General features: G+C 47.9%; 1 protein-coding gene across 3 annotated transcripts in view; it reads right to left on the reverse strand.

The window, feature by feature from the left end:
• LOC106840849 (transmembrane protein 132B) overlaps positions 1-25,157 on the reverse strand; it is a 358,331-nt gene that overhangs the window by 194,852 nt on the left and 138,322 nt on the right. For 2 of the 3 annotated variants that reach the window (XM_044776053.2, XM_070515849.1), the window contains one exon: positions 16,477-17,365. The exons of the other annotated variant lie outside the window; for it this stretch is intronic. In XM_044776053.2, the coding sequence (XP_044631988.2) occupies positions 16,477-17,365 (889 nt within the window). The remainder of the gene's footprint in view (positions 1-16,476; positions 17,366-25,157) is intronic. 3 annotated transcript variants of the gene reach the window in all.

The raw sequence follows: 25,157 nt of genomic DNA on the forward strand, positions 1-25,157 counted from the left end.
TCCCGGAGAATTTCCTGTGCCCCGGGAGAATTTCAGCAGAAAAGTCACCTCAGATATAAGAAGGAGGAGCCTCCCGGGAGAGGACTTCAGCCAGTCAAGTCTGGTGACAGTTTTCCTTCTGCACTAACACTGTTCTCCACACGCCCAATCCTGAAGGAAGATCTCTGAAGAGGAAGCCCGAAGTCCAGAGCAAGACCCTGTGGGGCACTCATCTGCCAAGCGGTGCTCCCAGTAAACCAGCCCATTCCAGTAAGAAAAACCTGTGCTCTCGAAAGTCTCACACTGACAGTGAAACAACGGAAAACACAGGAGTCATGAAGGAGAGGACAAGGGTGAGAGACGGAAAGAAACTTCTGCATCACCAGCTCGTTGTATGGAAGGCTATTTTATTCCTTTCCGTTGCAGAGCATCGAATTAGTTTTCTAGGGGTTCCATAATAAGGTGCCAGAGACTGGGGGCGTAAACCACAAAGATTTATTTTCTCACAGTTTTGGAGGCTGCAAATCCAAGATCAAGAGGCCAGCAGGGTTGGTTTCTCCTGAGGCCCCTCAGCTTGTCGATGGCCACCTTCTCGCTGTGTCCTCACCCGATTTTTCCCTGTGTGTGTCTGTGTCCTCATCTCCTCTTCTTATAAAGACACCAGTCATATCGGCTTAGGGCCCATGCCAATGCCCTCATTTTACCTCTTGAAAGGCCCTATCTCTAAATACAATCATATTCTGAAATATTAGGGGGTTCAGACTCAACATATGGATTTAAGGGGGACACAATTCAGTGCAGAACAGGCATCAACCCCCATAATTTAACTGCCGTAGCCAGGATGTCGAGGTGAGTTTGTTCCCCATTTACTGAGTCCCAGCTACAAGCCCGGCACAGTTCTTGGCACGGAGGGCACACGGCCTGCCTGCACGGAGCCAACATTTGAGTGTGGGAGAAACAGACAAGAAATAAGTGAACGAGTAAGTCGCCTAGTTTATTTCGGGTAGCGATGAGTGCCTGAAGAAAACAGGTGGGATCACGGAGGCGTGGCCAGCTTAGGGACCACTTAGGGATGCTCAATGCTCGAGGAGGCCTCTCTGAAGGCAAGTATTGGAGGTAAGAAGTGAAAGATGAGGAGGGGACAGCCCTGTTCACCTGGGGAGCATTCCAGGCAGAGAGATCAAAGAAAGTGCCCGAGATGGGAGTAAACTTGGTGGTTTGCAGGAACGTAGAGAAGGTGTGTGAGGTTGGAACTCGGTGCACAACGGGCAGCATGGCGGGAGATGAGGCAGGAGAGGCAAACAACGCTTTACGAGCATCGGCTCTGCGTCCTCATATTCTGCCCCGCTCCCTTAGGCCACAATCAAAAGTGCCGCAAATTTGCAACAGGAAAGGTATCTTCTTACTTTTCACCTGCCTTTCACTTCAAACCCCATCAGAGTTTCAAATGCTGTGTATAAAGTATCCCCAACTGCGACCCTAACCAGTGCAAAATGGGCACCTTTCTTTCTACTCCTTCCCTCTGGAGAAACATCTATGAACTTTGGTCCTGACGTCCCGGCCCCCAGGGCAGGCAGAGAGCTCCTTCGGCTAAACCAACAGGCTACAAGTCCTGGGAGGGAGTTCCATTTCCCATTTAGAGGGAAACCACCCGCGGATCTATTAAGCAGGAGACGCAACTGCGTGGCCATAAGGGAAGAAAAATCATTACTTGGGACCCTGGAGGTAAGTGACAAGTTTTCTTATTCTGGATTTCAAATTTAATTCCTCTCAGGGGCGACTTCATGAGCTCTAACAGGCTGCCAGTTGTAGCTGGGGACGCAGACTGCCACATCAGCAATCCTGTCTGCAGAAGCTCATAATCAAAGAGACTGACACAAATTCAGTTAATTGTAACGTGCTGGGATAAACGCCGGACCAGAAGTCTGAATAAAGCACTCCAAGTACAAAGAGGGGAGCATGTTGAATTTCTTGCAAAAAGTTTTGTAGATTTATACCACTTAGATAGAAAGAAATGCAATTAAAAATTATATCTACCTTAAAATGATAGACTGTAGGTTACGCCCTCACAGAGTTCATTATCTTCTTCCTTCCTGGCTTCATGAAATCTGTCTCAATGACAGTGAGTGACAGTCAGTCTTAACACAATGGAGGGAGAGACTGTATTTTTATTTTTACTGGAGCCAACAGAGAGATGAATAGGACACTACACTTTTATTGAAAATCTGATGAAACTGGCACCAAACATTACCCCACCAAGCAGGATGAAAAGGTCACAAAGTGTACCTTGCATCTCTGATGAGGACGCCCCCTGGAATTTCCCTAAAATTATTTACCCCCAAGTCATTGGCGGGCAACTACAAAATGCTGAAAGAGCAAATTGAACTAGCTCCACGTGAACTGATTACACGGAGCAGATCTACTATGCACACGATTACTTATTTTCCTTGAAAATAAAATTCTCTGCCACAGGCACACAGAGGAGTTCCTTCAGGCCCCGGGAAGCCGGTCCCACATCACCTCCAGGACTTTGAGCTCCGCTCCAGCATTTAAACACATACAGGCTTCCCTCAGCTTTAGAGGAAAGAACCTTCCTGATACCCAGGTCTCCAGTTTACTCGCCATCCTCCCTTCCTCTTCCAAATGCTGGGAACAACATTCTCCTCCCTGTATCCATCAAATCACGGGCAGCAGACACTGTCAATTGCTGACCTAATATCCATCCTCTGTTTCTTCCTTATCAAGAAAGCCCTGATTTGGGGTGAGTAAGCTGGCAATACGCCCAGTTAAACACCTACAATTCCCTGTTCACTACAGATGGACTTGATCATGAGAAGGCTTCAGCCATTGAACATTAGTCAGAAGATTTTGATCAGCACGTCTGGGAAGGCTCCTTAAAGAGGGGCAGACTCAGGTGCACGTGATTTTTTGCCCCTCTCTCTCCTTCCTTCTGCATGAAACATAGACGTGATGGCCACAACTACAGCAGCCATTTTGTGACAATGAGGGGAAGGCCAAGGTAATCACACAATCCCTGGTGCTCTGACATCCTTGATCCACCAAACCAGTACCTACCTTGGTATCATTTCGAAGGACATTGTTGCCCTTCCCTAAATCTATCGCTGTCTTGAGGAGGTCAGTGTTCTTTGGGATTTCTGCTACATGTAGGCGACCTTAATTCCTAACTAACATACCTTACAGATCCCTCACACCTAACCCCTTCAATCTGGCTTTTACTCCCAGGAGTCCATTAATCATCTTGTTAAAGTCACCAACGGCCTCCACATGTAAAATGCAAAGGAGGATTTTCATTTCCTCGCCTGACCTCTCAGCAGCATTCAATTCTGTTGACTCTCCCTTGCTTTCAGTCTCTTCTCTTGGCTTGTGTGATGTCACACTCTCCTGGCTTTCTCTGCTCCTTCTCTGCTGCTCTTCTGAAGGCTCACCTTTGTTGTTTATCAAACTATTAAATGTTGGGCCCCTTCAGGATTCAGTTACAAGCCCTCTTTTCTTCTCATGATTTTTACTGAGAAAATCTCATCCTTCCCAAGGCTTCAATTATTATGATCCAACTGCAAAGACACCCAAATTTGTATCTCCAGGAAAGACATCTATTTTGAGCTTCAGAACCATGTACCCAACAGCCCTTTCCACCTCTCCATCTAAACGTCCCATAGGCACCTCCAACTCAGCATGTCCAAACCTGAAATGATGATCCTGCTCTGTACCCATAGGGTCCAACTGGGAAAATGGAAGCAACTCTTTATACCTCAACAGAGGGAATTTAATACAGGAAATTATGGTATAGGATAGAAAAGTGAAAACCTAAATAGGGAATGTGAAATGACCCACCGTTTAGCAAGAGCAAGAAGTAACTCCACCCCCTAGGCTGGAGAGATACAGTAAGAGGTGGTGTCACCTAAAACCCCAGGACTGGGGCCATCCAGTGGGAGCTCAAATCCTCAAACTCAAGGGGAGCGTGTGTCCTACAGGAGGTGAAGCCACAGGGGAAATTCATCCTCCACCAGAGATGCACCAGGATGCAGAAGAAGAAGAAAATAATTACCCTGGTGTCTCTACTCCTCCCCAACCCCCAGTCTTTTGCTACTGTCTCCTACAGGGCAAATCCACTCAACAAAAGGAAATCAAAGCTTCCTATGAATGTAAGTTAACAAATGAATATGTTGAAAGTTTGATGAGAAATGAAATGTTTATAGTGTCATAGTAACTCCCCACAAAGTCCTTATTAATTACAAAGAGAAAAACAGTAAATTCACAGTGGAAAACACTGGCAGATACCATCTTAATCATGTGATCAAAAGGAACATCACTTACAACGAGGCAAATTAAAATCATGTACCACTCAATAGGATGTAACGAGAACACGGCATCATTTCTGTGGCATTCACGTAAAAGATGCATAACCTAATCATGAGGAAACATCAGAGAGATCCAAATTGAGAGGCATTCTATAAAATAACTGGAATCTTAAAAGTATCAAGATACAATATATATAGTTATAATATATATAACAACAGCACAAGGATGAGGAGAATGACATATACTACTGTAAAGTAACTATATTTTACCCAGAGTAACAAAATGTCAACCTCAATTAGCTTGTGCTAAGGTTAAAGATGCATATTATAATCCTTAGAGCCAACAGATTAATTAAAATGGAATATTAAAATATATTTAATTAATACAAGAGGAATCAAGAGAGAAGGAATAGAGGAACAAAAAAAAAAAAGATGAGATAAAAAACAAATGGCAAAATAGCAGACCTAAATCCAACCATATCAGTAATTACATTAAGCATAAACGGGCTACATCTGCTTACGGCAATGGCTTAATCATACTGGACCAACACACCTGCAGATAACAACTGCAAACTCTGGATATAGTGTAAAAGGCAGCTATCTGAAGGCACTAGAGAGTGAACAGAAATATGCAGCTCATGGTGGGAGTCCACACTCAGAGGAGGACAGGTCTAAGGAAGGATTTCCCCGTTTTTGCTGCATTTAGCCCAAGGATGGTGCAGTCATCATTGTGGGGGTCAAAGGAAGCACCACCAGGGTAAAATGCAGTTTTGGGGGACATAGGTGACCACAGGACTGAGCCCAAGGTAGCTGTGGCAGCTAAAGAGAGATCAGGGAATCCTGGAAGGGAAAGAGTGAGAGAGGGAAGGCCAAAGTTATGCTGTTGATATCCCTGAACCATGTCTATGCAGATCAGTGTCAAAGTGTGCCAGCTAAAGACAAAGGACCTGCACTGAGGTTGGAGCTGTGATCCAAGAGGTTTGCAGTTCAAGCCAAGCCAACTTAATCAGCTGCTGAGACAAAAGAAATAAGACTCTCTGGAGAACAATAACAGAATCCAGAGTCTGCACAACCTCACATTCATAAACTCCAAGTGCAGTCCAAAATTGCTCAACTTAGGAAGACTCAAAAAAAGTAAGGCTCATTCAAGAGTGAGAAGACAGTCACCCGAGACCAATCCTGGGAAGAACTAGAGTTAGAATCACCGGAAAAGGATTTTAAAGCTGCTATTATAACTACGCTCAAAGATGCAAAAGAAAATATGCCCTTAAGGAATGAAAACCCAGGAAATCTCAGCAGAGAAATAAAAATTAAAGTAAGGGAACAAAATGAAAAATCTAGAACTTAAAACTACAATATCTGAAAATACAATTTCACTGGATAAACTTCATAGCCAAATATAGATGACAAAAGGATTCCGTGAACTTGAAGATAGATCCACAGAAGTCACCCAACGTGAAAAGGGCGAGAATAAAGACAAAAAAATGAAGAGCCTCAGAGCACTGCTAGTCAACAGCAAAACGTCTAACTCACGTCTTACAATCAATCATAAAAAAAGGCAGGAGAGCGAGAAAATGAGACAGAAAAAAATACTGGAATAAATAATGGCTGAAAAGTTCTCAAATTGAATGAAAGACATAAATGTACAAATTCAAGTATGCCACAAACCCAAGGCAGGATAGACGTGAAAGGGCCAAGCTTCTGCCCGTCAGGCTCAAACTGCTGAAAGACGAAGGAAACAAGAATGGCAGCAAAAGAAAAACGACACAGTGCCGGCAGGTGAATGCTCCATGAACGGCTGTCTTCTCACTGACAACTGTGGAGACCAACAGAGGATAGAGCGACATCTTTAAAGGGCTGAAAGAAAAAACCCTGCCAACCCAGAACTCTATAGATGGTGAAAATACTCCTCTAGAATGAGGATAAAATAAAGACACTTTCAGATAAAAGAAAACTCAGGGAATTCATGGCCAGCAGATAGGCGCTACAAAAATTACGGAGAAGTCCTACACGCCGAAGACAAATGGCACCAAATGAACACTTAGGTGCCCGGAAAGGAACGAAGATCATCAGAACTGGCAAGAGTCCGGATACAAGCAAAAAGCTATTTTGGCTTTTTGCTTTTTCCTTTTAATTTCTTTATAATACATAAAAACCATTTAAAGCAAAAATTATAATATTGCCTTCTAAAGTTTTTAACATAAGTCAGCGTCATTACATAAAATGACGTTAGCATAAAGGACACGGGGTGGTTAAATGGACCTGCCATTGACCTCCTTTTTCTGGGAAGTAATCCGTTAACTCAAACTAGATGTGAAAAGTTAAGTGTGTGTGTATTGTAATCCCTGAGCAGCCACTAAAAATATAACAAGAAAGTGCAGCTAAAAGGCCTATAGGAAAGTTGAACTAGAACTCTTTAAAACATTCAAATAACCCCCAAAAAGGCAGGACAGGAAGAACAGAGGAACAATAAACAGAAGGAGTAAATAGAAAAACAAACAATAAAATGGGGACCCCAAATCTAACCACATCAGTAATTGTGTTAAATATTAATGGAATAATCTCTCTAATTAAAAGAGAGAGATTGTCAAAATAGATAAAAATACAAGACACAACTCTACGCCGTCTACAAGAGACAGATTTTAAGGATAAAGACACAGATAAGTGACTATGGCAAGGTTGTAGGACACAAGCTCAATACACAAAAGTCAATTTATATGTATATACTAGCCGTGAAAAATTAGAAAAATGAAAATAAAATCAAGTGCACTTATAATATCATTTAAAAATAAAATATTAAAGAATAAAGTTAACAAAAGACGTGCATGGCCTGTACACTACACTCTACAAAGTATTTCTGGAGAAAAGTAAAGATGTGAATGAATGGAGAAACAGTTCATGATCACGTGTTGAAGATTCAATATTGTTAAGACTGCAATTCTCCCTAAGTCGATCTATATATCCAATGCAATCCCAGTCAAAATCACATGAATATCGAATTCTAGCTAATGATGTACATATGGAACTTCTTGGGCGAGTGTATGAATGGCTACGGTTTACTTTGAAATGCATCGAAAAATAAGATGGATTTATGACTGAATAGAAGCATTAATAGATAAAAATGTGGTAAAGCCAGAAGAGTAAAATATTAATGGAAAAATCTAAGTGGTGGACATATGGATTCTCACTGTAAATTTCCTTCAACTTTGCCACATGTCTGAAATTTTTCGCAATAAAATATTAGGAAAGTTATAATTATGAAATAGGTCCAACATTTAAAAGAGTACAGAGAATAATCAAATGAACACCCACGTCTCCCACCACCCAGAAGAACGAATAGAAGATGCAGGTACAAAGCTCCCCGGACCTTCAACCCACTGCTCTCGATGCTGGCGTTTGTGTCCGCGCATATTTCATGCATTGACTACAGACGAATGCATTCACAGCAAATAGAATTGTATTGCACGTTTTAAACTGTATCCTGCTGTAGGTAGGAGCTGGTAATTTGCTTTGCTTTTCCTTTTAACCCTAGATTTTAGAGATTTATCCAACAAGTGTAGCACGAATTCATTTTCATATCTGCAGAGTATTCCTCTGTATAAATATTTAGCTATTTACCCCTTCTCCTCTGATGGACATCTCAGCTAAATCAGCTCAAGATGTGGCCTCTCTGAGCACAGCACAGTAGCGAGGTGCTCAGATGCTGGGAATCGAAAACCCTGGCTTCGTGGCCTAGACGAAGTCACTTATCTTCCTCAGCCTCAGCCTCCCCAGGTGACACATGGGGATGGTCCTGCTGCCTCCCACTGGGACCATTGACAGCAAGTAAATAAGATGGAGGGACGGGAAGCGGGTAGCAGAGTGCCTGCCACACACAAGAACTCAACACTCGGAATCAGAAACAGAGAGAATGTGGAAACCCCGGGGGGATGGCCACCCCATTCACTCAGGCCCCATCAAACTCCAGCTCTCCTTCACAGGGTGAAATTTCCAAAAGGGATAAAGACCCGAATGTGGCCACCAGACCCTCACTTCCAGCCCGGGAAGCACGTCGGGCAAACCTTTCAAGGCGATTTAAGCTGGATCCACGCAGCTTCCTTCTTCACGGCCACTGACACACTGCTCTGCCCAGCAGGGCCCTGGCAGGGTCTCGGGAAGGGACGAAGCACCCCAGCACTGGCAACAGTGGGGACCCCTGTTCAGGTGAGACTGTATTTTTAACTTTATTTAATTTTAATGAGTTTACATTTAAAAACTGAGACTCAGTTGTTGGAAATTGTTCAGTATGCTTGCAACAACTTGGGTCTACTGTACCACCCCGGGTCTCAAGGACCAGCGAAGGGAGGAATTGCTACAAGCTGCCATAAGCTGGAGCTGCGCCCAGAGCGATGGGAGAGGAGCCACCAAGAGGCGCTACAGCCACAGATAAGGGCGTGCAGCCCGCCCAGCAGGAGGGCAAGAGGGACACCAACTAGCCTGTCCCCTCTCTCTTCGCACTGTCTGGTCTCCAGTCAATGCCTGTCATTGGCCAAACCAAACGGACACAGGCATGCACATGCACACACACAAACACACACAAACAATTATCCAATGATGTTTAGGCTGCCAGACTGGTAGTGATATGCTTGACACATCATTGGATGTGCACGCCCTGCGAGCATTTCAATCAGGGAGATGGTGCCCAGGGACGGGGCAAGCATGAACAGAGAGAGGGAAGAAGTCTTGAGGCTGGATGCCAAGGTCAGCCAAGGTCAGGCACCAGCCACCTGCAGATAAGTGGCCCTGCCACAAAGCCCTGGCACGAGGGAGCAGCCGCTCTTCCTGCTGGCCCTCGGCGCTCTCTCCACTGCACCCTCAGGCAGGAGAGCATCCCGGAGAGCAGAGGGCAGGCGGGGTCTCCTTGTCTGTGAGGAAGCCCTGAAGAGAATCCTTCCACCTCCCAGCATGACTTCCAGGGTTAAAGTGACAAAACACCTAAGTGTGGCTTGACACAAACTTAGTGTTCACTACATGTTCAGCCACCGCCATAATCTAGGCACACTCCCGTTTTCCAAAACTGCGACCTGAGATAAAGCTCTCCACGCAGATCAAAATCCCCTCCCGCAGCTGGAACCCCCCACCTCTGACACTGACACTCGTTGCCACCAGCCTCCGGCGAGCTCTCAGATGCCAGCGCGCTTGGAGGGAAGATGGGCAGCATCGGGGGTCCGCACTGCGTGCTGACTGACGGACACAGGCCCACTGCACGCAGCAGACAACAGCCAGAACCAGCTACATGTGTTCTGCAGGCTACACTCTGATCAGGAAATAACCGCCCGCCTTCCTGTCTAAGCTCTGCCGACATCTCAGCTCCAAGCTCCAGGCTTGATCTGGGCTCCAAGAGCGCAGATTTCAGAGCATCTGCGTCTATGCAGCCTCCTCAAGGGAAATCTGAGTTTTACTTGGGGGAAAAATTAATAAAGCCTGGATTTTGGGTGCCACCTGAGGAACATTCACCAAACAGTTGCTATTTTTTTTTAAGTGGGAAAGTAAGCATCGAGATTATTCACATACAAAACAGGGACCATGAGACCGACGTGGGCTTTGAAGGGGGCAGGCCTGGCGGCAGTCCTGGCGCTGTCACTTTCTGGCTGTGTGACCCTTGGGCAGGTGACCTGGCACTTCTGAGTCCATTTCTTCATGTCAAAGTAGAGGAAACAGGCAAGTTCCCGAGCTGTGGCGAGGATGCTGGAGACCACGCACACAGGAATCTAACAGGGGGGCCTGGCACGTGATGGGGTCTCAATAAGCAGGAGCCACCGTCGCTGCTGCTGGGATGTGGTGGGTATAGGGGTCCCTGTAGTGGGTCATGGGGCAGCTTCCAGAATCCACTTAGCCGCTGCTAAGACTGGCGCAAAGCATCACAGGTAAAATTGCTGCCAGGTGCTGGGCTAAGTGCCGTCCTGCTTTATCCTGCATTATCTCCTCTACTCTTCACAGCCATCCCGAAAGACAGACATGGTGCTGGTTTCACTATACAGAAGAGGAAGGCAAGGCTCAGAGAGGTGAAGTAACCTGCACAAGGTCACACAGCCCATAAGGGGGAGTTGAAATTGGACTGCAAACCTCACTGATTCTAAGGACTGAGAAAACTTGCCTCCAGAGAGCGTCCTGGGCACACCACACTCTTTGATCATACTGCCCTACCCACAAACCTTCCTGTTTTCCTTTAATTGATCAAAACCTGTCCATCCTCCACAGCCGCCTCCTCCAGGAAGCTCGCCCTGGTTAATCGCCAAGGACTGCACTTATCTCCCTTCTCTGACGTCACTTGCTGTCCATGCCACTTCCTCAGGGACTTATTCTGTACCTTGCATTGCCAGCTAATGCTCCAGGTCAAGAATGTTTTCTCCCTAAAGCCTTCTACAGCCCCTGCGTGCACAGACGATCTTCCTTAATTTCAGTACCCAGCAGAACAGGTCTAATGACTTCCGTAGTGACTAATTGCTATTAGCCCCCTTCTTTATATACATTCAAACCAGAAGCGACCAAGAAGAGCCAAGATTCTTCTATCAGATTCCTTTCTAATTGCTTTATTTAAGAATTACCACATTTGAGGGAAGAATCATTGACAGATGCTAAAATTCACACACAAAAGCATTATCTGAAGAAGGATATTTGCAGAGTCTCAAAGCATCTTCCAGATGTTGTTACCACTAATTACAAAGGGGAAGAAGGCAAAGCTTCAGTGGAAAAACCAGGGAGACACCACTTTAACCAAGTAAGCAAAGCCAGCGAGGAGCCAGCACTTCCCTGGTGCTCCTGCCCAACATGCACGTCCTCAGACAAACCCAAACCGAGGAGCAGTCTCGAAAACGACCGGTCAGCACTCTCCAAAAGGACGAGGGTCATGAAAGAGAGAAATAAAAGACTGACGACCAGAATTCAGCAGACTCAGGAGATGTGACAACTCTACACAGCGTGGGATCCTGGACTGGGTCCTGGAGCAGAAAAAGGACGTGACAGGAACAACTGGCGTTTTCAGTAATGTCTGTAGATTCGCTCATAATATTATACCGATGTTCATCTCCTGGTCTTGACCTGGGTCACAGCAACAGACACAGCTAGATGGTGGATACTCTACAGGAAGAGCCCCAGGACTTGCTGACGGCTCAGATGTGGGGTGTCAGAGGATGGAAAAAGTAATTATGGTTTATTAGTATTTCGCCTGCGCAACCAGAAGGATGGGGTGGCCAGCAAGTGAAATGGCGAACATGGCAGAGCACAAAGTTAACACTTCATAAATAGTCACTTAAAGCATAAACGGTCCCCAGTTATAGATGGGAAAACTGTGGCACGGAGAGGTTAAGTAACCTGCCCAAGGTCCCCCAGCTGGTACGTGGGAGAGCCAAGATTCAAACCCAGGCAGTCTGGTTCCAGAGTCCGAGATCTTAACCAGTGGGCTCTGCGGCCCAATAGGTTGAGAGATCAGCCCAGGAGGTTCTCTGTGTGACCAAGAAAGAGCTGCCTTAAGAAATCAGAGATGAAGCTTCCAGGACCTCTCTCAGCTTCAGACACACGTTTGGAGTAGAGGAGATTTCATAACATTTCAAAGCTGCTTGGAAGTGTAACAAAGATCTCCCCCTGAATCCAGCCTGCCACTGCCCTCCCGGCAGCCCTGACGCCTCCAAACCCCACTTCAGGACCCTTTGCTGAGAGGCTTTTTCAATGCACAGTCTGCTCTAGGTACTAATGTCTAAGAGCATCTATTTCCATATTAGAGAATAACCGATTTGACTTTTGTTCACACTGGCCCCTCTCTGAGTCTGAGACAGCAGTGCACCATGTGAAAATCGCGCCCATCTCTCCCCTTTCCATCCATCTTCCACTCTGAAATTAGATCTCGGCAAATCCCGTGCACATTCACGCTTTGACCCAGGGGCTCATCTGAGCCAGAATGAAATACGTCACGATTCATTCATAAAAGACACGATTAAAGCAGACAGTTATGTAGGGAAATAATACGTTTCCCTAGGCCTAAAAACAGTGCTTTATTTTGAAAGAATGGATACACAATGGACCACAGACAGCAACAGAACTCGGACCCACCACCTGGCAGCCAACAGGCCAAAGGGCCAAGCCGCAGCCTCTGCAGCCAGAGGCCCAGCAAGGTCAGAACCCGTCCACACTGGCCAGCCTCCCTTTCCACCGCCTCTGCTTCCAGCTCGGGGCCCGCAAAGGAAGCAAAACCCATCCCACAAGACGCTCACTTCCAGTTAGCCCTCCTCCTGCTCCCCCACGCCAGCAGCACCCCCGAGCGAGCAGCCTGAGCCCTCCCTGGTCTCCACCGGGCACTTCCCAGCCGGCTGCCCGCCCAGGTCTCCGCCAAACCGAGCGATGGCGGCCGCTCCCTTGGTGTACAAGAGGCTCTGAACAAACAGCTGCTGTTGCTTCTCATTTGGGTGATCTTCACCTATTTCCACAATTTCAGTGTGTTTTTCTCCAGCCACAAAATAAAGCGTAATAAATAACAGAGGATCAAAAGGTACAAACTTCGAGTTATAAAACAAGTAAATCAGTGGGATGCAATGCACAGCACGGTGACTAGAGTTGACAATACTGTATTGCATAGTTGAGAGTTACTAAGAGAGTAAACCTTAAAAGTCCTCACAGCAAGAAAAAAGAAAAAGAAAAGAAAATTTTTGTAACTCTGTACAGGGAATGATGATAACTAGACTTAGTGGTGATCATCTCACAACATACACAAATATCGAACCGCTACGTTGTGCACCTGAAACTAACATGTTATATGTCAATTACACCTCACTAAAAAATAATAACTAAACAGCCATCACATCTAGGAAACCACGGAGGCAAGAAACTCCAGATGCTGATCCAGAAGGTTCAATAGGAAAAGACCAGTCCTGCTCTAGACAAGAAGAATAGTCCAGACGAGTGGTTTCCCGTGGGAGCTCTCAACTCGCATGCGCAGATCCACACCCCAATTCCCCCCTCCCCCACTGCAGGACTTCAGACAGGTGACCCCTAACCCACCTGAGCCCCCGTTTCCACATCCATAATGTGGACATAAACAATACTTTGTACAGCGGCTGTAATACACCATGAGAGACACAACGTGAGCCTGGCAGACACACACATAAAAATTTAAAAGCATGAATGAAGAGTATCAATTAACACAAAATAGTATCAATAACAGCATCAATGATAGTAAATAATAATATCAATGAGCACTTTCTGCACGCCTAAAGTGCACCAGACACTCCTCTAAGTGCTTTACATGCAGCAAGGAATTCACTAAATAACGCCAGTGACGATGGAGGGGCGGTTCCCTTTCCCGTGAGGCACCTACTGGTCCCTTCTGATTCATCCCGAAACACACAAGGAGCGAGGGCTGTGGGGTGACGGGCACAGCTCTAGAGCCAGACTACCGGGCTTCACACCCACCCTCCCCACCCACCAAGGTTAGAATCTCGCCCTCCCCCCCGCTGCCTTTGTAGCACTGCATCCCCTTTTTTCCAAAACTCTATCAAGAGTTTCAAAATTCAGATGCCCACAGGAGCCAGACGGATAACGTAAGTGAGTGCGGTGGGCCAGGTGTGAGGCAGTTAGGAGTGGTGAGGACTGGGGTAAGCTGGACAATGCGTGGGACATCTAAAAGGGGAAGCCACTCCTTACTGCAGCCGACTGTTGCCAAGCGGCTGGATCTTCCAAACTTTCCAAGAAGATGGTCTGTGAAGCCTCCCTATTGTTACTAGTTGGCAACTCTTTTAAATATTTTAATGAATGCCATGTGAGCTAAACGAAGCACACGTCTGTGAGCTAGCTCTGGCCATGACGCCAGTTTGCAAACTCTCTCCTAGGTGCTTTGGGACGGCACTCAAGTTTAAAGAAAGATGTGAGAACATTCCTTTGGTGGAACTGCGTCCTCTTCGTCTCTCTCCCTCTCCTGCCCCTGCAGCTCCAAAGCCCAAGTAAGAAACTGGAATCCAGACGGCTCCCCGAAGGAAGGAGCCCTCGCAGTGCTGGAAGCCCACAGCCCAACCAGAAGTCCCCGGGGGTCCTGCTTCCTGGCGGACGGTGCTTGCTGGACCTCCTTCTGGAGGCAAAGCCAGCGTTAGAACCCACCTCAGCTCTAGAGTTAACTTCTGTGAGGAGAAAACACACCCGGAGGGGTTTCCACTTGCCAACGAGGTAACACTTCAGGGCCCTCCACAGTCTGCGTGCTGGATCCTCTTCCAGTCTCGTCAGGCTCCCCCTCCCTAAACTCACCCTCTGCTCTGGCATGGCCGGTCCCCACGCAGCCCGGGGTGCAGCAGCTGCCCCTGCCTGTCTTCCAGAGGCAGTGGGCTGTGGGGTGAAGGGCACAGCTCTAGAGCCAGACCACCGGGCTTCACACCCACCCTCCCCACCCACCAAGGTCCCCTGTGTGACCTTGGGCAAGCTCCTTAACCTCTCTGTGCCTCTAGAAAATGGGGATGAGAGTAGTACTTTCCTCGAGTTGTTTGTTGTCAGAGTTTGGGAGTCAGCTCACGTAAACAGCATAGGATGTGGCCTGGACTAGGCTAAGACCTGACGGAAAGTTAGCCAGTGCTGTTTAAGTCATTCCCCTGGCCTGCAAGGCCTTTCCCAACCAGGCTTCAGGGCCTCCCTGACCACCAAGCCATCTGCTCTCCCTTCCCTCGAACTTCTCCCCAACAATGTTCTCTCCATACCAGGGATGGCAAATGAGTTTAGTCTTAACCATCAACCCCTCCACCTCACTAGGATTGGCAGGGGCTGCCTGGAGTGGTGGGCGCAATGCTGCAGTAGATTAGTGATGTCTGCCTTGGCGAAGAGAGTGAAGTGCTGCAGTGGATTAATAATGTCTGTCACGGCAGCAGGCGTGTTGCAGTGCTGTGGTCGATTGGCTATGTGTGCCTTGGCAGAGGGAGCAGGGAATGGCACGAGTGTGGACACCCTTTTTTTGCCGTTTTGCTCTACACCGGGCATCCGGCACCACCTCGTGTTGAAAATATCTCTGTAGAGCAAGAACTGGGTTCTAGGTCACCACAGCCCCATTAATGGAGTGACCAGCACAGGGCAGGGTCCACACTAAGTTCTAAATCAGGTACCACCGAGACTAGTTCCAGGGCTCCAAGCAGGACCCCCACTGCCTGCAGGCTGCTGAGCCCACCTGGGGTGTGCCCGGGCCTCGAGATCCTGCTGCGGCTCTGAGCACATGCCTCCACATAGGCGTGACCTGCGCTGGCCTCCAGCAGAGTCAGGACAGGCTGGACTCCTGATTAATTACCCTCCCCCCCTCAGATGCCCCCCGCAGAACAAGCCCCCTTACGCTGCCTTTCTAGGTCCCCCACCTCAGCGGCTGACACCTGGAGACAGCACAGGCTGCCCGTCAGTGAGGACGCTCCATGGGCCAGGCACTGTTCCAAGAACTTTATTAACTTGTTTAATCCTCACAACAACCCCGGGAGATAGAGCCCATCATTATTCCCCATCTTACCAATGAGGAAACTGAAGCCCAGAGAGGTTTGGTGACCTGCCCTAGGACATACAGCTGGTATATGGCAGAGCCACATCCTACTGCTCTCCAGGGACCTTTGTGAGCAAAATGAGCTAAAGACAGGCTTGTCCCCCTAGCACAGAGAAGTTCCCCGCTTCTTGCAATCCTAAAACCGGGTCCTCATCATACAGATAGAGACTGCTGGTGTGCTTTACCAAAGGTCTCTCTGCTGATGAAAAACTGAGGGTCTGAGACATTGCTCAGAAAGCTCTTTCTTGTGTTTGGAAACTGGAATCCATTCACGAAGCCTCCACCTCCACGCAGCCCTACAGGATTCTGCCTGGGACGTCATAGGGGCAGCGAGAGGTTCGAACTCTCACGCGAGAGCTCACAGAGGCTTCCTGAAGGGGGATCCCTGGGACCCCACAGCCCGAGGCCGCTCTCAGAGCAGTGGTTTTCAGTCCCGGCTTCACACCAGAGCCACCGGCGGAGCTCAGGAAATAGAGATGCGCGGGACCGCGCCTGGTCCGCTGTGCTGCGTGGGTCTCTGTGTCGTGTTTGTAAGTTTGCTCCCTACGCCGCATACTCAGCAAATGATCGACACCCACTTTGATAACTGACCATGCACGGGTCACCGAGAGTGGACCCCCCTTGCACCAGCCCGGCAAAGCCTCTTACCGAAGGGTGAAGTGGTCTGCCACGGAGCCACTGGTCAGGGAGACCAAGAAGGTGGCCGCGTCGCCCTCCCGGATGAGGTTCAGAGGCACCGAGACGACGACGTTCGGGTCCAGGCTCACCAGGGCCCACTTCAGGTCGTCCTGCGTCGGGTAGACCACGACGCTGCCGATCCGCTCCCGGGCCTCGGACGCCTGCCGGGGGCCGTCGTGGCCCGAGTGGATCTTGTTGTCCCACTTGCCGTCCTCCTCCAGCGGACAGCGGCCGGCCGGGTCCGCCGGGTAGAGCGCGAAGAACAGCTCCATGGCGGTGCCCCCCAGCAGGGCCGGGATCTCCTCCTCGGGCTCCAGGTCCAGCCCGGAGCTGAACCACTCGGGCAGCAGCTCCAGCTCGGCCACGCACAGCCCCGGGGCGCCCTGCAGCCGGCAGCTGGCCGCCACCTCCCGGGCCTCGGGGAAAGCAAACATCTTGACGCACGGGAGGTCTTCCGCGGGGTCACCGTCCTCCCAGGCCATGCCGGCGACGTAGAACAGGGTCTGCACCTTGGGTCTGTTGGAGTAGATGGAGCTGTCGAGGATGTGGGATCTCAGCTTCCAGTTGAAGGGGAACTTCGTCTTTCCAAAGGGCGTGGAAGGCAGCAGGAGCTCCGGGGGAATGACCTTCAGGGCTGAAAAGGGGCCGTAGCTGGCGTTGACGGCCGGGGGCGCCCTGGCCCGGTAGACGAAGAAGGCCTCGGTCCGGGCCTGCAGGCTGGCGTTCCTCGTGACGTCCTGGTTGGCTTCCTTGAGGAAGAAGGCGGCCTCTGCGCCCGCGACGCGGAAGCTCGTGGGGAGGTAAGCGGGCAGCGAGGAGAACCTCTGGAGGCTGTCCGCGATCCCGCGGCTCTCCGACACTGCAGAGAGAGCAGAGCACACGCACGGTAAAGCCGGGTCCCGCAGGGAGCGAGACGGGGGCGGTGCCTCTCCACCCGCCCCTCCCAGCTCCCCGCTGCGCGAGGCCCACAACCAAGGAAAGTGGGTCTTCCAAAACTTCCAGGGCGCAGCGGGAAGGAGCCCCAGGACCACTGATCCAGGAGCCCTGGGGCTCAACATACCCCCGAGGGACAGCATCACCTCCTCTTGTTTTTGCAAAACCCCAAACTCAGAGGCTCACGGTCATCTTGGTTGTAATCACCCCACACACACCCCCCCACACGCACACAAGCCCGGGGCACAACCTGGTGGGGGACCATCGTATAGGACATGTTAGTTCTTTGATATTTATGCTTCTTTCCATCGCTCCTGTTTGTCGCATCAGCTAGGACATTCAGACATCTCCATGAGTCTCATTGAAATGTGGGTATGACTATGGCTCAGTACTCTCGCTTCCGGAAATCTCTGTTTCCAGAATACTGGTGAGAATGCATAAAGCTTTCTTTATCTACAAGGATGTCACTGCGGCATCATTCTGAACTGCAAACAAGCAAACTTGAGGGTGCATGTGCTGGACCCAGAGGCCTGGATGTGAATCCTGGCTCTGCCACTTCCTAACTGAGCAATCTTAAGCAGGTTACTTAACCTCTCTGTGCCTCAAATGTCTTCATATAAAGTAGGATATAAACAGAAATTCCACCCTATTGGGTTATTGTAAGGATTCGTGAGTTAATAAATATGAAGTGCTTAGAACAGGGCTGGCATACATAAATGCTCAATCTTTACCTGCTATTATTATTAGTTATTAGTTTAAACCATTCAAAGGTTTGTCCGTAGGAGACTAGATGAACTCCACACTTTTACAATGGAATGACAAGCAGCCGTAAGAAAATGAGGCACAGCTATATGAACATACTTGAAAAGATGTCCACAATATGTCATTAAGTATAAAAAATTATGAATGTATCATATATGAGCCTATTTGGGTAACTTGTTAGGATTCTATATGTATATATGTAAATGTACCTATATATTTATGTTTGTATGTGTAGAGAAACCAAAAAAGAAAGATTTTTACTTCTTACCATCTACGTTTCTTGGTACTTCTTACCATCTATGTTTCTACTGTCTTTCAATTTGTTACAGCAACCAGGTACTACTTTGTTAATTAAAATATATACATGTACATAAACATGTGTATATATGTGTGTGTGTTTCTTTCAAATGCAAAAACACAAACAGCAAAGACCCAATGAGCTTTTTCAAACTGAAGACAGCCCACCAGGAACTAGGGTCAGCAGATGAGGCCAAGAACTGACAAGGATTCTTCCCGCCCTGAAATAAACCTCCACCACTGGAGCTGGCCTCCAATGGGTGCATGAAGAAATGGGACCTGCGGGGTGTTTAAAATGGAGCATCGCTGGATGGTAAAAGGCACTTAAATGCCACTCCTCTGACTCTCACTCCCGATAACACTTTTTCTGCAGCCATGACAAATTCTGCAATATTCGATTTTCTATTGATTTAAATATTTGTCCGCTTTTTCAGGGCTATCCTTGGTGAGCTCTCCTTTCCCAGAGGATGAGAAAGTTATAATTAGGAGATTGTGAAAAAGATACAACCATGTAGGGGCTGATGCCTCCTTTCTCCAGGAAAATGTTCAGAAGGCAAGTTCTCCTTAAAATACTGCATGATCTCACTTATAAGCGGAATCTGAAATAGTCACATTCATAGAAGCAGAGAGTAGGATGGTGGTTGACAGGGGCTGGGGAGAAGGGGGAATGAGCCGATGTTGATCAAAGGGGACAAAGTTTCAGTTGCCCAAGATGAATAACTTCTGGAGATCTAATATATAGCAAGGTGACCAGAGTTGTTAATCCTCGATTGTATACTGTAATTTGCTAAGAGGATAGATTTTGAATCAAATCTTCTTAACACACACACACACACCCAAAATGGTAACTGTAGGGATAAGGGATATATTAATTAGCTTATTATAATGGTCATTTCACAATGTGTATACATACATCAAAATCAAATTGTACTCCTTAAATATATATACTTTTTATATGTCAATGATATCTCAATAAAGCTGTAAAAAAAAAAAAGAAAGAAAGAAATTTAGAAATTTCTCCTTAAGTGTCATCGATACGGCCAGTCCTGTGCTGGATGAGTCACTGGAAGAGAAGGGTTATCACGTATTCACTCCTCCGATTATCTAACTGTATTTACTGCTCACTTTCATGTGCCCAGCCCTGGGCCAGGTAGGGCTATCACAGGGACAAAATGGAAGTGGTTTCTGCCCCGAGGAGCTGGCAAACTCTGGAGAAGGGCACGGCTAACCCACACAAAGCAATTACGAAACTGCACAAAGACCCTTCAAAATGCCCCTCCCGGTAATTCTGCACCTAGGAATTCGTGCTAAGGAAATAATCAAGAGATCGGGAGGAGATGAATGTGCAAGTGTGTTAGTCACAAGCATGATTTATAACAGCAACCTGAAAACCCATCATCGAGGGAATGATTAAATAAGTGATTAAAGCCATGCTGTGTGTGATATGAGGCGGTCATCAAAACCATGACTTCCACAAACACGTAGTGTCATGAGAACATGCTTACAACATGCTCAGCGAAAAGGCAGACACCAAAACTTTAAATTATCCCAAATATGTTTAAAAAATATATATGTACACAACACATATGTATTTCCATATATACATAAACAGACACACAATCTCATCACTTTCATAGCATAGACCTGGATTTCCTCCAAAAGGCATCCTATAGATTGGGTAGGATTTGGATCCAAGATAGACGAGGGAGAAATGACTTTGAAGAATTAGCCTCATCTCAAGGAAAGTTTTAGCTGTTGCCGCCACCAAGGGGGGATTTGTATTCTGACAATGTCAAGCATTGCAGAAGCACCATTCCAGATAAAATTTAAATTAGTTTTTTGTTGGTTTATTTCCTCTCTCCAAACCAGGAAGTTAAATGCCAGGTGAATTTGCCCATGAATTAACTGGCAACAAGGACCACAGGCGGCAGTAACATCTGTCTCGGGTGGCGTGACAATATCCTTCAGGGGGGCTAAGTGGGCACACAGCCAACCAGATCTGGAAGTGACAGGTTCAAATTCTACCTCCTCATAAAATTTAGGAGGAGCCCAAGGCAAGGTTTAAATTCTAATTTATTTACAAGTGTGGAAAAGGAAATTTAAATAAATGCAAAGTTTAATATGCTCTGTTTTCATTGTGGATTGGTTTATTTTTTTTCTTCATCATTTATGTCAATATTTTGCACCTCTCAAAAACTGATTTATAAGCAATTTAAAGCTGTGCTTTCTCTTTTCTTTATTGTGGCCACAGCCTCCATTTCATCTGAAATAACAGTGTGAGGTTTACAATCCTGTCCCACCATAACTCAAGCAAAATGCAATACAAATTTTGTCTGAAAGCTTATATGGAAAGCCATAAACATCAGCAGCCAGGGCCTCATTTTGTCCTCAAGCCAGATTGCAACAAAATATGATATCCGAATTTAGGAGCATTTTATGAAGCCGTAGGACTATGTCCTGAGAAATAGATCCATGGCCTGAGACGCCAACACCCCTCCCTTTCATCCCCAAATGTCACATAGTGGCACCATCCTGCTTCCCACTGGCAGGGGGACCAAGTGGCCGGAATTCTGAATGCGAAATGAGGTCTAGTCAGTCCGCTGGTCTCCTCGAGGGCTTTCCGCCACCCTGAACGAACGGAGTGGGTGCTGAGAGCACGAAATGAGGACAGCTTTGCTCAGCTGAGAAGGGCTTCTCACCACTGCCCCCTTATGAGCCAAGAGAGAATCAAATCCAGGTTCGTCAAGAGCACAAGGTGCGCCAGGCAGATGATCTGCGGCTAAAGGATGCTCTGACTCATGCCACCAACCGTAGATGGCTCCAAGGAACCCCCAAAGAGAGCTTGGGGAAACTAACAACCTCCCACAATGAAGCAGCTTACATGGCGCTGGGAATCCTGGCAGGGACTCTGTGACCCAAAGTGTGTGGATGGACATCACTGCTGAGCTTGGCGCACAGATCATATTCCCGGGCCTGTGCTCTGGTCAGGACTGGTGGGACCTGGATCCCCGAGCCCCATGAAGGCACAATGTGAACTTACTGTAACCCACAGACTCACAAACCTTTTCAGTAACATCGCCAGCCCCACCTGGAAGCTAATTATCCATCTTGTGGCCACTGGTCACCCACCTGAGGGTAAAGGCCGGTGACATTTCTGCAGCTGAATCTTTTTCTAATTCACACATGACATCTCAGGCATGGACAGCCAGGTGTAGAAGGCTCTCTTTTCGGTGGGCCAGGTGTCCAGGGCTTTGAAAACCACCAGCCAGAGAAATTCCTCACTGATCTGTCCAAGTGCAGCCCTGACTAGTAGCTGATAATTCACTGACACCTGGGGACCCCACACTGAGCTCACGGTCGTGCTGGCCAGGAGCTAGAGGGAGGCCTGGCAAACATTCACATCCATTCAGTACGGTGCCGTGGATGTCGTCTCTGGGGCAGAGGAACGAACCAGAAGACCCTTCCTGCTCATTGCTGTTTCCCACCCGTCCGCACGGCTTCACTCAGCGCCATCCCATGTCTCTCTCCGCCCGCACACTCGCTGCGGAAGCTCATCTCCCCCGTGTGAGCAGAGCAGGCTGCTGCTGCTCGTCAGGATTTCTCAGCTCAGGGACGGCTTCTCCGACCAGCGACCCTCCTGGCCCTGTTCTTCTCTGAGTGACTGGGAACTACGCTCCCCAAGCTCCTTGCTCCCTGGCTTCCGGATGTGGTCAGCCAGTGAGAGGCTCTGGTGGAAGATGGAGGGAGGGAGCCCCCGTCTCCTCCTTGCAGTATTTACTAGTAGAGAGAGTCTCTTCTGTGATTCCAGCCCCTTAAAGAGCCCCCTCCATGGGCGCAGCTCCCTGTAGGCAATAGTTCTAATCCTTTCTGGATGGTTCCAGCTTCTGGGGTCTAATAATCCAGCCTCCCTCCCTTGTCACCCCAGTCTAAGAGGTGGTAACAGCTTCCTGCTGTCACTAATTTCTGGATCCTTTTACCACGCCTAGATGGTACTTTGCCATGCCCAGTTTGGTCTCCCAGATCTTCCATCACCTGAGTAACTAATTCCCTTTGTTAAATTCCCTCTGTTGAAATAACTAGAGTGATTTCTGTTTTCTTGGCTAAAGCCTGACTAATGCATCCAGTCCCTAATCACGTCATCCTGTTATATTTCTTCAACGCCACTGTCACCATCTGAAACTAGCCCTTGTATTTTCACTAGTCCACTTATTTACTGTCCATTTTCTCTCCTAAAATTCTGGCTCCACGAGAGCACAGATTTTGATGTCCAGTTTGGTGCTCAATCTCCAGGATCTAGCGGAAGAAACTAAATAAATATTTGCTGAATGAATGTCCATCAATTAAGCTGCCTCGGTTTCAAGCTTGAGAGAAAAAAAATCTCACTGTGTTCCTTCTGAGTCTCTCTCTGGCTTCTTCCCAGGGTTGTTAATAGATGCCATTACCATTAACACATCATTTGCCCATCACGTTATCACTCCATTCACTTCCTTCTCAAATATCTTATCGCCGTGGTCACTAAGCTGGTTGGTAGGTTTGCCAAGCAAAGAGCTGCAACTCTTCTCAGGCAAGGAGAAAATACCCCTTAAAAAAGAAACACACCATTTTCAGAGCACCCGCTATGCACCAACACATCTAGGCATGTTTCACCACTGCGTCGGTTGATTATCACAACAGTTGTAAGATGAGGAGTCTTAGTCCCTTTCAGAAAATGATGAAACTGAGGCACAGAGAAATTGAGCAATTTGAACATGGTCCAAGCCAGGATTCCAAGCAGCTCTGTCTGATTCCAAAGGCTTTCCACTTCTCTGCGCTGCTGGAAGGCCAACTGGCCTGGCGGTTCTACGAGGAGGCGGGGAGTTAGCCGTACAGAGGTCAGCTGAAGGAGCTGGAGTCCAGGGCTCACAAGACCAGGCTCATGGACGCATCCCCGTACAGCTGGTGAGGGTTTTGTTGCTCTAAGGTCACTGGTGACTATGTCTCCCATCCCAGGTACATGTTACCAGCTTGGACTCTCAGGTAGAGGAGAAAAATCGGTACAACTGACCCAGGGCATCTCAACCCCGCTGCTCACCAAACAGCCAGGGACCCATGCTTTTATGGTAGTGATAACTGTGGAAGAACACTGCTACCTATGAAGCATCCTGCACATCCTAGAGCCTCAGGAGGCACAGCCAATGCAACAAGTTGGACTAAACGCTCTTGGATGGAGGAGGCCAATAGCATGTGATCATTTATTCATTAACAACCAGCTGTGGTGGCATGATATCCTACATTCCCATTCAGTTTGCTCCTGCTCCCAACTGCGTCCCTTCCTGGTACCCTGGGGACCAGACTCTTCCACATCCCAGCATGTGAAACCAGTCATTGGCCACAGAACCAAAAGTCGGTAGCAAACACTTGACTACAGAATTCAAAAGCCACCAGGATAAAAGAAAGATGGAAAAAGTCAGACGAGTTTCTGCCTCTCTCAACCTGAAAAAATACCCCAGGGGCTGAGAGAGAAGGAGAGACCACACAGACAGGAAGGCCACCCGTGCCAGCCAGTCATCAGGCAGGAGCGATGCCTGCCTTTGTCCCAAGATTCTTCTCAACTCTAAAGCTTGGTTGCCCTGTGTGGCCAACATGGGATGTTCACAGGACCAGGAAGCAGATGTGAAGCAGACAGGAATAAAACAGGAAGCAGATAAGAAGCAGGCGGGGGAAATCAGGAAGCAGATGGGAAGGAGACGTTCCTTCTCCCAGCCCTAGCCTTGCAGTCTGGTCTAGCGCCCCCCATTGGCAGAGACTAACAGGAAACAACCGGCCAAGAGAAATGTGGTTTGCAGATGCCCAGCATGGCCGACTACAGAACAGAAAGGTAAGTTTGGAACTAAAAGACATTACCTTCACAACTGACAGATCCCATTTGACAGAAGAGAAAATTAAGGCATAAAGGGGTTAAGTCACACTTGTGGTAAATGACGGTGCCAGGACAGGATCCCAGCAAACTGGCTCGATAGTGTGCGCCCTAACCACTACCCTGTGCAGTTCTGTATCGAGGAAGCTGGAGGAGGGAAGAATTCTTATTCCCCAATCTCCAGGCAGTCCTGTAATTCCGTTTTGTCCAGAGGGAGACACGGAGACCCTGCAGAAGTGTATAAGGTAAAACCCAGAAAGTGGGCGTTCTCAGAAAAGAAGCCATGTCTCCGTCAGAGGCTGCAGAGGGTGGCAGGTGTCGTGGAGGACTCCTAGACGTTGTCGTCTGTAGAGCTATGGATGAAATAAGAATACAGGAACAGCATCCAGTCTGAAGGGAACAGATAAGGATTCAGTTCAGACACATGTGAGTGAAGGTAAAGGGGAGATGACAGGGAGACCGCTGAAATATGAATGTGGGATTCGGGGGAGGTGGACCCTATTTCATTTCCGCACAAAGGTAAACTCCTCTAGACATGGTGTCACAGCATAAACTATTCCCGTCTTCTCTAAGACAGGGATTCTCAACCCTGGCTGCAGAGTAGACACACGTGGCACAGAACATATATATTATACCTGGCCCTGCGCCCAGAACCGATTTAAATGCTTTCAGGTGGGGCCCAATTTCTTCTCTGTTCTCTCAACGACTCAACAGAACAGCGGTGAGGAGAACCACCACTCTGAAAATTCGAGGACACTCCTGG

The sequence above is a fragment of the Equus asinus genome, chromosome 8, assembly GCF_041296235.1.
Source record: "Equus asinus isolate D_3611 breed Donkey chromosome 8, EquAss-T2T_v2, whole genome shotgun sequence".
Classification (NCBI taxonomy): Eukaryota; Metazoa; Chordata; class Mammalia; order Perissodactyla; family Equidae; genus Equus; species Equus asinus.